We start from the raw sequence: 14,676 nt of genomic DNA, 5'->3' as shown, positions 1-14,676 counted from the left end.
GCCGACCACCAGCGCTCTCACTCCTACTGCCACACACGCTCCGCCTACCACTCCTTCTGTATCCTCACCCGCACTCGCTGCACCTCCTCCCTCCTCCACTGGACATAATGGTTGGTCTTCATTAGCGGTAAGCTTAATTCTTAATTGATTTATATCCTGACCATTATGCTTTGTCTTCCCCTTACCTGAGCAAGTGGAAACTTGAGAGGTTGGTGATCTCATGTTATGTTGACTACCAGACATCCCATCTCATTGCTCATTATGGTTACAAGTTCATTATGGTATAAGTTAACTTATTTCATTCTCCAGTTGGGAACAGCCAGCAGGAAAAGAAGAACAACTAAGTACTGAACTGAGTGAATTCTGGATTATGAATTAGACATCAGTTTCCTTCTAGCGTAAGATCTGTGAGTAGCAACTTGATGGTTTTTTACTTACTCTCCTTTGCCTCGAAGTCTTGAGGTCGACTTTTGAGCTATTACCTTTAGGTTTGTAGACATGAATTTTATTGACCCCCCAAATTAGCAGATTAGTGGAATTATATGTAAATGTAAATGTATATCAGCTCATGGTCTTTTGGGTTGTACTGGTGTTGTATGGAGTATGTCATGAAGATGGAGCCAGTGGAGAGTGCAAAAATAAAATGGATGAGAACTTCTACAATGTTGAAGGCCTTAATTTGGATACTAAGATTATTGGGTATATTAATTTAGTTGTGTAAATAGTTGATGTGGATGACAAACATTACAACAAGCTTGTTCTTATTATATTTCTGGTATTTTTACTACCATATATTTACGCTTTGATTTGATATAACATATATTTAACAGGTTCAAATGAAAAGCTACATGTTCACTTGAATGTTAACAGGAAAAGCTAATACTTAACATGTATATTTTACAAGTTAACATATTCAGTTGCATGTTATCATGTTATAAAGAAGCTAACATGTAACAGTAAAAGTTAACATATTATGCTGAAAGTTAACATATTATGCTGATAGTTAGCATGCAGAGATAAAATATAACATGTTCATAAGAAAGTTAACATATACAGATGAAAGTTAACATATACAACTGATAGTTAACATGTTCATGTGAACGTTAGCATATAAACCTAAACGTTAACATATACACCAGAAAGTTAACATATGCAGATGAGAGTTAACATACTCACGTGAAAGTTAACATGTTCAGGTTAAAGACAATATTTTGACTTAAATTTAATATATTCAGCTGAAAGTTAACATCTTCACTTTAAAGTCTACAGAATTTGAAAGTCAACGTTAGCATATAAAGTCTACAGAAGTCGAGTTATTAAGTCATATGTTAGGTCATACATTTCTCAATTATTAAGTCATGCCATTTTTAGAGAAGTTCCGCATAAATCCATAATAATTAATAAAAGTGGATATTAAACTTATATTTTAAAATCCAATTTAATCGGATCTCGCAAGTTTGTTTGTGTTTCATCAAAGTTGTAATCTATGAATTTGTAAGAGATGAAATCGAGATATTACCACCAAATACTAATAAAAGGAATGGAAGAAATAGAGCTAGACGTATAAACAACAGAATAAAAGGAAGAGATTTGACAAACATTCCATGTTCTCATGCTATAACTGGTATTTTTGTCACCATATATTTACATTTTATTTTGATACAACATATATTTAACAGATTCAAATGAAAAGCTATATGTTCACTTGAATGTTAACAGGAAAAGCTAATACTTAACATGTACATTTGATAAGTTAACATATTCAGTTGCATGTTATCATGTTATAAAGAAAGCTGAATATAATAGTAAAAGTTAACATATTATGCTGAAAGTTAACATATTATGTTAAAAGTTAACATATTCAGCTGATAGTTAGCGTGCAAAGCTGTAATATAACATGTTCATAAGAAAGTTAACATATACAGATGAAAGTTAACATATACAGCTGGCAGTTAACATGTTCACGTGAAAATTAACATATACACCTGAAAATTAACATATACACTTAGAAGTTAACATATACAGATGAGAGTTAACATGCTCACGTGAATCAATTTTCACCAAAAAGTTTGTTGGGTTATGCTTTCTACAAACAACCTGAAGATTCTGAAGCAAAGTGAGAATCCCTCTTGGTCAAAGAATGGAGATTGTTTACATTCACAAATGCCACACTTATTTGGACTAATTCATAAAGAAACACGAAATATAAGTCATCTAAACTATGATGTGTTTCACATAAATAGTTCATGACCTGCATATATGTTCAATGTCAACGTTTCTAAAGTAGTTCACAAACTCTATGTTCAATGATAAGACCACAGATCAACAACAATTGCCATAGCTGGGGAATAAAACATGAACAATCCATGGACCTAATATCTGAATGGCAAGTAAGGCACAAGAAAAATGATAAAGCACAAAAAAACAATAGCAAGAGATCATCATCATCAAGCATGGTGATGGCGAGCAGGAAAGAGAGGGGGATGACATCTCATCAGAGGTCTTTTACGAGGAGGTGTGCTTCATTGATGAAGGAGCAAAGAGGCAAGTTCTACATCGTTCAACACTGTGTTACAATGCTCATTTGTTGGAGGGAGTATCTGTAGATATTTTGATTCATTATTAATTAGAGTTTTTTTTGTTTCCCCTTTCCTTCTCCTTTGACCTCCTCTCCTCCCTCGTCTCTATCTTGAACACCATTGGTTCCTCCTTGTTCACCGCCAGCCCCCCCTGTAGTTCTCCGGCTTGATCGAGTCGAATACGAGGATGTTAGCGGCGGGGAACTAGGAGAGCAGTAGCTTGGAGATGGCCTTGAAGCGGCTAGGGCTAATGTGGCAGGGGACGAAGGCGATTTGGACGGAGGGGTTGTCGGGGAGGGAGAAGAGGTTGATGGGGGATGAGGAGGGAGAGGGAGAAGGCGACACCGCCAGTGAAAAATAGGTTGAGGGAAGGGACAGAGGTTATGAGTTAAGGGGAAAATTTTTTGGGTGAGACATGAGGGCATTTTCAGTAGCTTATGGAAATTAAATACATTGAGTACATGTATATTGGAGGCTGGGGCACACTTTGTAGTCTTTTTTTGGGGCTAAAGAGTAAAGTAAAAAGATTGGGGGGTTGGGTCATATCCAGTTTATTTTTGGGGGGCTTTGACACATTTTTCCCATAAAGTTATTTTTAAAAATTCTCCAAATAAGTAATTCCCAGTGATGCGACCCATGGGCATGGCTCCATAATAAAGCAAGCCTCCACAAAATAGTCAAACCAAGAGTGAAGCAATTAAAGCTCACTTCCCAAAGCTCAGATTCCTAGCATTCAAACCTCCGCAGCCAAAAACGCCCCCAAACCCTAGCCCTTCAAAAAGAAAAAGAAAAAGAAAAATTCTCACTCTGATTGAAGGTCATCAATGGCGATAGAGCCGCAGCAGAGGCAGCATTAACTCCACTGCCAGAAGAGCATTTACTCATCTTTCCTCCATTTTCTACGTAAGGATCTTCAAACAACGTTCAAGCCTTCTCTTTTAAATACACTCATGTACTTGTTCATTTATCTCTCTCCCAGCTTGAATTCAGTTGATTTGATTGAGAGAGAGAGAGAGAGAGATAAGAGACAGACATGGTGCTGATTTCGAGCTGATCCCTGTGTTGTGGATCCTGGCATTTAATTGAAGAGATCTTGTTTCTACTGTTGCTGTTATAAAGAAATAAGAAATCCATCAACGCCAACTTGTTAACTATTTATTTTTTGTAGGGTTGTGGTTGTGATTGAGATGGGGAGGAGTCCTTGCTGTGATAAGCAACTGGGGTTGAAGAAAGGGCCATGGACTCCTGAGGAGGATAAGCTTCTTGTTGATTACATCCAAGCTCATGGCCATGGCAGCTGGAGATTTCTCCCTAAGCTCGCAGGTTTTTTGTCTCCCCCCACCCCCCAACTGTTGGGTTTTTCTTGCGTTTTCCTTCTCTGTTGCATGTTTCAAATCAAAAGTTGACATTTTCTTTGAGGAAAATTTCAAATTTTTTGAGTATATTTACACAATGGTAAGTAGTAACATTCATGAATTTTTGCGATAAAAATATTGTTTCTTGTTTTTTTTTTGGGAAAAAACGCTAAAATCGGGTAACGTGGGTGGCAAGCAATTGCTTTGACCAAGGTCCCTTCATTTCATGAGTGTGAGCGATGGGTTTACTTTTTATTTATTTGTTTATTTTTTAATTTACTATTCTCAGTCGGATTCGCCTAAATACCTGTTGGGTCAGAGCAGAACCCAACCAGCAATAATGTCAACCTTTATTTATATACTTAAAAAAGTTCCAACCTCACAATTTTTTAAAAAAAATAAAGAGCCTCAAGTCATTTGTTATTGTTTATTTCATGTGAATCCCTCTTCAGGGAATAAATCCAAACAATTATAAATTGCGTATAATTATCTCATGAATGCAGGCCTGCAGAGATGTGGGAAGAGCTGTAGACTGCGCTGGATCAACTATTTGAGGCCGGACATCAAGCGAGGCCCATTCACACAGGAGGAACAGAAGTCCATTATTCAATTACATGGCATTGTTGGTAACAAGTATAATACCTTCCTCATTTATTTCTCTTTCCGTCTTAAATTTATGTAGTACTAGGGCCCCTCTAATCTTGTACATCCCAATTTAATACCATGCACGCCTAAACCTAGACTTGGGCCACACAGGAATTGAATGGTGAGTAACTTTTGCTTATATGACCCTGCCAATGCAGTTATTTACATTTATTGCGTGGAAATTTGTTGCATGTTTTGATCTCAAATGGTCACCTGGACTGAATCTGTAAATGTACTATAGTTAATAGAAATTAGGCCCATAAAGTGAAAGTGAAGTATAGCAAAAGTGTGTGTGAAGGGAATATTTTTTTTTGGGACCACAAAATCATGTTACCGGTCTCTGATCATGTGATGTTGCTTCACTGATCCTTTAAGATATTGGATTATTTTCATTGAGTTTTTGCTATCGGGAGTTCTTTTAACAGCAAAAATGTAGAAGTTATTGGCATATTATTATTTTTTATTTTTCATTTGAGATAAATCAGAGCCATCGTTCTTTAAATGTAAATATATCTAAGTCAATCCTGTTTACCCGAAAAAATTATTATTTTCATATAAGCTATATATCAAGTTCTTTCAAATTTTGTCTATTCCTGTAGTGATGTAGCTTATGAAGGTTTAAACATTTAGTATAACGATTTTAAAGCTACACTTATCTTTTTTTTAACAATATTTTGTAGGCATAAAGAAGATTTTAATCCAAATTTTGAAATATTATTTGCCATTGGATCAATGAGAATACAAAAGTTATCAGAACATTTTATGCGGTTGGAAGGTGTTCTACACCATTAAATGAGGCATTTATTTGAAAATCTGAGTTGAGTTGTGCTACTATTTATACTATAAACTTGATTTTAAAGTTTGGGAACTGAAATTAAAAATCTAAACTAGTAGATGTGATCTACTACACATGAATGCTTAAAAACAAAATTTGAATTTTTTTATGTGTTTTGAAATGTTAGTTATATGATACATTAATTAATTAATGACGCTGAACGCTGTGAATATTAATTTCTAGATGGTCCATGTGTAGGAGATCACATCCATCGGTTTGGATTTTCAAATTCATATACTAAACTTTAAAACTAATAGTAGCATTCATCAGTTAGTATTCGCATTTCCGAACCTACTAGAAAAATGTCTTAGGGACCCAAAAACATGGGACCCTACATGGGACATGTAAGGTGTCGGATCCATGTCCCATGATGTACTGTTCATGAACAGAGCATCATGGGACAGGGAGCCGACTTCTCACCTGTCCCATGTAGGGTCTCATGTCTTTGGGTCCCTGTAGCATCACCCTTGATACTATTAATTAATAGGGGCATAGCTCAATTTTTAAAATTTTATATATCACTATCAATAACACATAGAAAAGTCAATGACCTTTGACCTTAATGTTTGTTGCTTGCCTGCTGAAGGTGGTCAACCATAGCAGCTCAACTGCCAGGGAGAACTGACAACGAGGTAAAGAACTACTGGAACACCCACCTCAAGAAACAACTCCTCCGCATGGGCATCAACCCTACCTTAACCTACGCCCCTCCCTCCACCTCCCCTCTCTCCCCTTCCCCTCCCAACTACACCACCTCCGCCTCATCCTCCTCCACCACCTCCTCCTCCTTCTCCGCTGCCCGCCACATGGCTCAGTGGGAAACCGCCCGCCTCGAAGCCGAGGCCCGCCTCCGTCTTTTCTCCTCACCCTCCTCCTCTGCCGCCACCTCCGCAGCTACTCTAATTCCAACTGGTAATGCTGACAACGCTCAAGATGTCGACAAAGAGCCTGTTGATGTATTCCTTCGAATGTGGAACTCTGATGTAGGGAAGTCGTTCAGGAATCAAAATCCAGTTATTTTAGCACTGACGAATGGGGAGGAGTCAGGAGAGGCTGAGGCCTCCCCGTCATCGTGCAACACGAAGCAGAGCTCAGCGTTGACGGTTTCAGATGTGGATGAGATGGCGAAGGAGGAGAGGGTGAAGGAGGAGGAAGAGAGAGATGAGAGGGAGGAGGCGGAGTCGAGGAGGGAGGATGAGACGTTTCAGTTTTACTTGGATTTGGCTGGTGGTGATGATGACTTGGGCTTCTTTCAAACGAATCATCAGAGTTGCTACTCCTTTTTTGGGAGTGAGCTGAGTGAGGTTTCTCTTGATAATGATCCCTTTTAAGTGACTCTGTTTAATTTATGTGATGATGATAACACTGTCAGTTTTTTTTTTAATGTTTCTTTTCTGGGTTCAGGATTTAGGGCTTTGTTGTGGTAGTAGTATTAGTAGGGTTTAGGCTTTTGCTGGGAGTTTTAGTCTCCAGCTGAGCTCATGATACTAATTAAATGGATGATCATCGAGACGTGGTGTTTTGTATTGAGGATGATCCTTTTGTAAGTTCGTACTCACATGGTTATATGTATACATTTGACTTCAACATCATCATGTTTGATGACTGACTTCCAACTTCTTTGTAAGTAGTTAATTACGTGGTTATTTTCTTATGAGATCTTTTTGAACGTTCAAATTACAGTTTAAAAAAAATCTTTTTACTATGATTCTTGAACTCAAAGGAATTAACGCAAAAGAGAATGCCTCTCTCTGGCCCCCGTTTGGCAAACAGTTAAGAAAGAGAGGTTAAAAAAAAGGATTAATGTACTTAGCACATTTGATAATATGAAGGACTAAATTATTAACCCGTTAAATAAGTTTTACTTTAGTCATTATGATCAGTTTTAGTGTTTGAGAATAACAATGATTTTGATTATTTTCTTTATAATTAGAAGGGTTAACTCTTAATCCTTCTAAATATGAGTATTAGTAAACCCCTCATTTTGAGGGGTTAACTCATTTTAATCACTCTAGATGGATTAGCTTAACCATTCTATATTTTTTATGTTTGGCAAATTATGGAGGGTTAACTCACTTTAATCCTTATATAGGTTTTTTGTGTTTAGCAGGTTAAGAAGGGGTTAAGTCTTCTTAACCCCTCACTTAACCATTTGTCAAAGGGTACCTGAATGTTTAATTTATGTAGGATATTTTTTCGTCTAAAATGCTCAAGTCTTTGACAACTAGGACTCGTTTGTCAACTCATTCACTAACTTTGATAAGGCCACTAACTTAAATAAAAGCTTAAATTGATCTTGTCAAAAAAGAGGCTCTTATTTAGATTCTTGGACCACACCCATTTTATTCCAATGGCATCCTGGTCAAGGCCTAATTAATCAGATTAGTGTAAAGTTGTCATACACACCAGAATATTTGCATGAATGAGAATCAGTTTTGTCACAGAGATATAATGCGCAATTCACTAAGCTATAAAAGATACAAAGTCATACTGACCAATATGAGAGGATAGGATAACTATTTAAAAAAGTACTTGGTATTCAGCGCGCTCTCTCTCTCTCTCTGACAAAAGAAAATATCTAATTAGTCTAAATGAAAATGTTATTTATTATTTGTGTTATAATAAAATTACTCAATTAATGTATAAATTAAAATAATCTATACTACTTCTAAAAGAAAAAACAAGTGTCAAAACTTTTGCATACCCATTTTACCCCTTTCAATTTGATTAATTCTATTTTTATCCCCATAATTTATGACTTATCTAAAAAAGTATATGATAATAATCAATTTATCAATTAATACATGTCCTTTCCTCTGCCCCTCCAACCCTTGCGCCTCTCTCCCCCTGCCTTTTCACCTCCGATCTCCGATTATTTCGTTTCTCAGCCATTGAAAAACGGATGAATCCCTCCTCCCTTCACTCCCACCCGCTCCCTCATTTAAAATCCTACTCTCCTCCCGCTCGCTCCCACGATACCCGCCATCCTGTCTATTTCATCTTACTATTTTTCGATTCTTGTCGTTTCTCATCTCGATTATCAGTTTCTCACCCCGCCCCCTCCGCTCTTTCGCTCTGATTCTTCGATCGCCCCCCCCCCAACTTGCCTCATATAATAGCGTAGTGCTTCAGTTTTGACGGAGCAAAGACGTCGCTTTTGGAGTTCACGTTTAATTGAGGTTGGTTGTTGTTATAATTCACTTATGATTTACTTAGAGCATGTTTGGATTTGTAGGGGTGAAGGGAAGTTAAGGGAAACTGAGTGAAGGGAAGGGAATGGAAGGGAATGGAGTTCCCTTCCCCTTGGTTACACCCCAATTTGGGGGGTAACAATTTTTATACTATTAGGGGGTGAACCAAGGGGAACTAGGGTGAATTAACTTTACCTCCTAAGTGTTCCCAAACAAGGTGAATGGAGGTGAATGGTTCCCCTAACTTCCCTTCACCCTCATTCCCCTCAATCCAAACAAGCCCTTAGGTTCTAATCTATTTTGGTTCTGATCTATTGCGGCTCTGAATGTGGATTTTTCTTGTGTGTTTAATTTCTATTATGCTTGCTTAATTTCTTCTATGTTATTTTCTTTTCCTTTTTTTTTTTTTTTGCTTTTTGATCTAACCTCCAAAATATTTGCACTTGTATAATGAGCGTGTGTATATATATCATTTTTAATAAAGAGTAGAATAGGAAAAAATAATTTAAATATAATTTAATAGATACGAATACATAGTTAATATAGTTTAAAAATAAAAAATTTAGAACAAAGTAAAAAAAAATCACTGGTCAACCCACGACGTGGGTCGGGCCTGACCCGGTCCGCCCCTTGGTGCGTTGTGGGCTAGGCCGAGTTCAATCCCAAACTCAGGCTCATAGAAATAGGATTGACTCATTCTGGCTTGGACGGGCTTGGGTCGGATCCTGCCCGACCTTGAACCCGACGGGCCGGGTCATGGGCCTGACTGGCCCGGCCTACGCCCACCCCTACCATGGATAAAGTAGTATCATGTAACACCCCTTTATCCAAAGGGGAGCTGGAGTATGTAATATCTAGTCATGAGTTTTTACCTTTTCCCTTCTTTTCACAAAATCAACTAGAAAAGTTCTTCTTTTTTCACCTCAATAAGATTTGTATGCTTTTAACCCCCGATGATGGAGGAAAGTCTAAACTAGGTGAGCGGCGTGAGCCTTTAACTACTATTCTCATGTGATGAGATAAGAAGTTTGTTTTGATGTAAGTTGGGTCCAAGTCGTTTCTAATATATGCCATATTAATTGAAGTTACTAAAGTGCAATTACATATTTAATAATATTATTAATTATGAGATTATGTACTTTTTGAAAATCTGAAAACTCATTATCAAGATAGTTGTATTATTTTGATTATTAATTATATGGTGATACTACTTTTTGTAGATCTTGGATACGCCATTGAAATGGTCTTATTGACGATGAAGCTTTTAAAAATAGGCTTCGATGCTCTAAACAATTGATTTTGGAGCACTGATGACATGTTTAGTAAATTTATACTCTCTCTCATTCCACTGTTTAAGGGTGAGACGGTTTTGGGCGTTCCACGTACACCTAAAATTATAAATGAGTAGAAGTTTGCTACATGGACCCAAAATATGGGACCAATAGAGGGGACAAGTGAGGTGTTCCCCTCCTATTGGATAATGAGTTGGCTATCATTAATGATGACCAACTCATTATCCAATAGGAGGGGGACACCTCACTTGTCCCCTCTATTGGTCCCATATTTTGGGTCATTGAGGAATTTTTCATTTTAAAAATTGAATGTATCTTTAAAAGGGATAAAATCTAATCTTTGAAAATAGTTAATTATCAGACTGATTAGTATCCTGTAAATCTTCTATGGAGTTTCCTTATACCTATATATTTTTAATCTCATGACAATATACCCTATTTGTATCACATTGTTTTCTATCTATTTATGTCATATGTCAATAAAAACCCATTTTTGAAAAAAAAAATCAATAGGAAAACCTGTAATTAATTAATTTAACATAGAAAAATTATGTTTTCATAATCATGAAGGGAGAAAATTATGAAAGACATCACGATTTCAATAAATTATTGATTGACAAAATTATTTTTGTATCACATAAATTCTTCTTAAACGTTTTAAAATTTTAAAAATTAATAGAATAATACGTTGTCTTCTTGGATTTGGCAAGTAAACGGGAAGGTGAAAAAAATATGGAAGAGGATAGGAGACGGTTGTGAGAAAGAAGAAAAACAAATTAAACGAGGAATGGCCAAAATATCCCTTATATTTTCAACATTTTTTTTTTCATTATTTAAAGTTGAAGTAAATTCCTACTTTCGAAGCACCAGTGCGATGCTTCTAAAGATGCTCCATCGGCAAAAACAGTCAATAAAAAAATACCAATCTCGTAAATTAGCCTTTTCCTTTCGTTCAAAGTTTAGGAAAGGGTAAAAGTGTCAAATGGCGGTGGGGTAGTAATTAAATGAGGGAGAGCAGACCAGGCCTCCCTGCCCTCAACTCTGAACTCATGTGATCGAGCATCAACAAATAAGGGTTCATTAAATACGCACTCGAAGCCAGGCGTACGAGTAACGAGAGCCATGCACCCCTCCCTCGCAAGGACGACGACACAGACGTCAATCGGCGGAGACGACACGCACAATACAAGCGGCGCCTCTTTAATTAATTGCTTCATTTCACGCTCAATTTTTTTTTTTTTTTTTCTTTCGCCCTCCCTTCGATTTTTCAAATGAAATGATGCAGACAACTATCTTTCACAAACAACGAAGAAGAGCAGGACCCAGAAAAAGCCCAACAGGAAAAGAGAACAGCAGACGCTTCTACTACCACCCTTGAATCAAGAATTGTTTGATGAATAGTCTTCATTTATTACGGATCCGCATGTGATATTTCTGCATATTTGATCCAACTGCATTGCACATGTACATATTGTTCACAAGAAAACAGCCATCATATTCTAAGTTTTTGGATTTACTCAATAAATGAAAATATTCGAAGTTTGGGAACTACTGTAGATGATGAGAACTCAGAGAATGGTCGGTGACCGACGGACGGATCACAAGGCCTACAGTGTTCAGGGCCGGCCCCGAGCTTTGGGTTGCCCTAGCCCAATCCAATTTTGGTTGCCCCTTATATTAAAAATTTGGTACGAACAATAACGATAAAAATGAATACATATAATACAATTTAGCGTTCTATATTGGGCTCAAACTGATAATATTCTCATGCAAAATCAATATTCATATAAGAAGAGATTACATTTGTGCTACAATTCCCATCAAAGAAAAATACTTCTCCTTGAATTTTTTGAAGCGAATTCTTCAATTAAGTCATCATACTCAAGTTTCTCTAAGTATTCATTTTCAATTGATATCATTGCCAATCCATTCAATCGTTCCTGTGACATGGTAGTGCGAAGATAACTTTTTATTAATTTCAACTTGGAAAAACTTCTCTCTGCCGAGGCAACTGTAACTGGGATAGTTAACAAAATCCGATAAGCAACCCATGCACATTGAAAGCCACCATCATCCCAATAAGATCTTATGAAGTCAAGGATGTCTATTGATTTAGTCACTTTCTTCGGCAACATTGTTTGCAAAGCTCGTAGGTCATTGAATAAATCTTTCCCATGTATATCACATTGTTGGTTGTGTTCCAAGTATCTTTGTAATTTAATGCAATGTTCCATTAATTTTTCTTCACCAATACTCATGAACTTTGCATTAAACAAAAAACCAAAGATTTCTTCATAGAGCTCGAATTGTTCAAAACGATCTTTGAGTGATGTAAGAGCTTGATCAATAATGTGGAGGAAATAGGAAACTCTAAAATTATCCTCCGGTGATTGACTACCTTCCACATTCGCTTCCACATCCTCATCAAAATGCTTCTTTCTACGAACCACTCTTTTTATCGGAAATGTCGGATCGATACCAACATCATTAGCAAGTTCATTGGCTTCTTTCATCATGTTTTCAAAACCATCTTCTCTAAACTTTTGAAAGAAAACAATAAGCTCGTTTATTCTTGTAATTGCATCCTCCAAATTCATCTCTTCTTGTTGAAGAACTTTGCTAACTCGATTGACTTTATCTAAAATCTTATACCAAATACACAAGCTAATCAAGAACTCAAAATCCTCCAAAGCATTTTTACACAAGCCTTTAGCTTCTGCCATCACAATGTCCTCTTTAGAACTATTTGCAATTTCAATCAAAGCGTCTCTCAACTCTGGTGCTTGATATCGGATTGCTTTAACACTTTCAACATGACTTTCCCAACGAGTAACCGACAATGGCTTTGGTGTCAGACCCTTTACATATGTTTTAAGAACATCCCACAGATGTGTTGATCCAGCAAACAAAGTGTAAACCTTTTGCACATATGCAAAAAAATTTCTAGCTTTGACACAAGATTTTGCCATATCGCATAGTGCAAGGTTTAAGCTATGGCACCCACATGGTGTATAAAAAGCTCGAGGATTTATGTCAAGAAGTCTTCTTTGTACACCTGTAGACGGTAAAAAAATACCTCTAATAAGCCTACAGGAAATTCGCCCACAAGAAGTCGCCTGCCTAAGCCACATGGTCGTCAAACGTGCTCGGTTACAGATTCGCCTGAATAATCGACTCGCCTGCACGAGTTGAGGCCACATGGTCGTCAAACGTGCTCGGTTACAGATTCGCCTGAATAATCGACTCGCCTGCACGAGTTGAGGTCAGTTGGAATAGCAGAAGTTCGCCTTTCACGCGACTCGCCTGCCCGAGTCCAAAGTCGAATCCGCCTGCAAACCTCCAGGCCATCAGTACAGCTGGGTATCCGCTACCCCACGTACGGAGATAGGCTTTCCCACCTCTCTCGACCTGAAGGGAGAGGGCACAGTACTCCAAGACCGCCAGGCGGCCACTCACAGTACTTGCAGCGTGAAGGACTGGACAGGTGTCGAGTCGACCTGAACAGTCATAAATGCGACTCACATCGGCTATCTAAGTCGGGAGACGAATCCACCAGCGTTCGGCGAACTGTCCAAACCCACTCGAGTACCAGGAACACGCTTTCCCGCCTCTCTTGGCCTGAAGAGAGAAGACACTGTACTCCAGGCCCGCCGAATAGCCGCCTACAGTACGAGTGAGCAGACAGGTGTCAAAACAGCCTGCACCCTCATAAATGCGGCTCACCTCAGTTGTCCAAGCAAGAGGACGAGAGTCGCTGGCGCTCGGTGTTTGGTCAGATCCACGCAAGCATCTGACAGCCGTTGTCACGCATACGAGGAGGGGCTTTCCCACTCTTACGAAACGTGATACAGAGCGCAGCTTCTCGAATGACCGCTGACGGTACGAAGGAACAGCGGGACGTCTCCAAACAATGTATGGTCACATCCCATAATTCAAGGAGTAGTCAAGCTGTCCTTCTTCCATTTAAAAGCCTCTTCCAGCACACTGGAGCAGAGGTCGCAAAACTTGGAGAAAAGTAATTAAGACCAAGCTGTTAGCAGATCCTTGCATTACAGCACCACTGCCTAGTTCCGAGCTCCGATCGCCGGCGAACTAAGCAGACCCGAACTCCATCGATTCGAGCTTCTACTGCGAACTGAAGCTCTCCAGCAACCTCGATCGAACGGTCCAAGGGAAGCAGACTCGACACAAGCATCGAGCGAAGCGTCCTATAGCCACCTAAAGTCCCCACACAAAACAAAGAGGGCATTCCCTCTGCTTCTGTTATAACCATTTGATTATTAGTTTGTAATAAGCTTTCTTATTAATACAAACGAACACTCCCGGTTTTCGGGAAATCAAATTTACACCATACAACACCTTGATGTTTACCTTTCATATTTGACCCATTGTCATAACCTTGACCTCTTATATCATCAATGTTAAGATTAAGTTCATTTAAAGTATCTTCATCTTCCCAATTGCCTAATTAGCAATATCATTATTATTAAAACAAACCCTAATTCATTCCAAAACATCATAACCCCTAATTTAATTCTTCAACTAAGATACTAAGATTCAACCAAGATTACCCCTAATTTAATTCTTCAACAACTAAGATTCAACCAAGATTCAAAATCAAAATCTTAATTTCATTGCAAAACATTAAACATAAAAACCCTAAATTTCTGTCCAAAAAAACCCTAAATTTATTTAGTTAAAAATTTTTACCTGATGGGGTGAAGGATGAGTCTGATGGGGTGAAGCTTGAAGACGGGTCGTCGGAGGCTCGCCGGCTCA

General features: G+C 38.1%; 2 protein-coding genes across 3 annotated transcripts in view; one reads left to right on the top strand and one right to left on the bottom strand.

The window, feature by feature from the left end:
- On the top strand, nucleotides 3,226-7,068 carry LOC109836895 (myb-related protein Hv1-like). Of its 2 annotated transcripts, none has more exons than XM_020404937.1 (4): nucleotides 3,226-3,482; nucleotides 3,748-3,902; nucleotides 4,438-4,567; nucleotides 6,001-7,068. In XM_020404937.1, exons 2-4 carry the CDS (start codon nucleotides 3,767-3,769, stop codon nucleotides 6,743-6,745), a joined length of 1,011 nt encoding a protein of 336 aa, XP_020260526.1. In that variant the 5' UTR covers nucleotides 3,226-3,482; nucleotides 3,748-3,766; the 3' UTR covers nucleotides 6,746-7,068. The 2 variants fall into 2 exon arrangements, with proteins under 2 accessions (XP_020260526.1, XP_020260527.1); XM_020404938.1 differs by having other exon boundaries at nucleotides 3,559-3,902.
- The window catches only part of LOC109838324 (zinc finger MYM-type protein 1-like), a 4,649-nt gene continuing 1,632 nt past the window's right edge, over nucleotides 11,660-14,676 (bottom strand). Inside the window, exons 2-3 of the mRNA XM_020406775.1 lie at nucleotides 14,257-14,361; nucleotides 11,660-12,952 (exon numbers count right to left, since the gene is read on the bottom strand). Of these exons, the coding sequence (XP_020262364.1) occupies nucleotides 11,718-12,952; nucleotides 14,257-14,361 (1,340 nt within the window). The 3' untranslated portion in view covers nucleotides 11,660-11,717. The remainder of the gene's footprint in view (nucleotides 12,953-14,256; nucleotides 14,362-14,676) is intronic.

Source organism: Asparagus officinalis, chromosome 4 (assembly GCF_001876935.1).
Source record: "Asparagus officinalis chromosome 4, Aspof.V1, whole genome shotgun sequence".
Lineage (NCBI taxonomy): Eukaryota > Viridiplantae > Streptophyta > Magnoliopsida > Asparagales > Asparagaceae > Asparagus > Asparagus officinalis.
The sequence above is the reverse complement of the archived record's forward strand: the minus strand, read 5'-3'. Positions and strand labels throughout refer to the sequence as shown.

Bases quoted from the DNA above. Each gene is read 5' to 3' on its own strand.
- LOC109836895 (XM_020404937.1), top strand. From the start codon at position 3,767: ATGGGGAGGAGTCCTTGCTGTGATAAGCAACTGGGGTTGAAGAAAGGG. The intron at 3,903-4,437 runs GTTTTTTGTCTC...TCATGAATGCAG, and splicing joins ATTTCTCCCTAAGCTCGCAG to GCCTGCAGAGATGTGGGAAG. The intron at 4,568-6,000 runs GTATAATACCTT...TGCCTGCTGAAG, and splicing joins CATGGCATTGTTGGTAACAA to GTGGTCAACCATAGCAGCTC.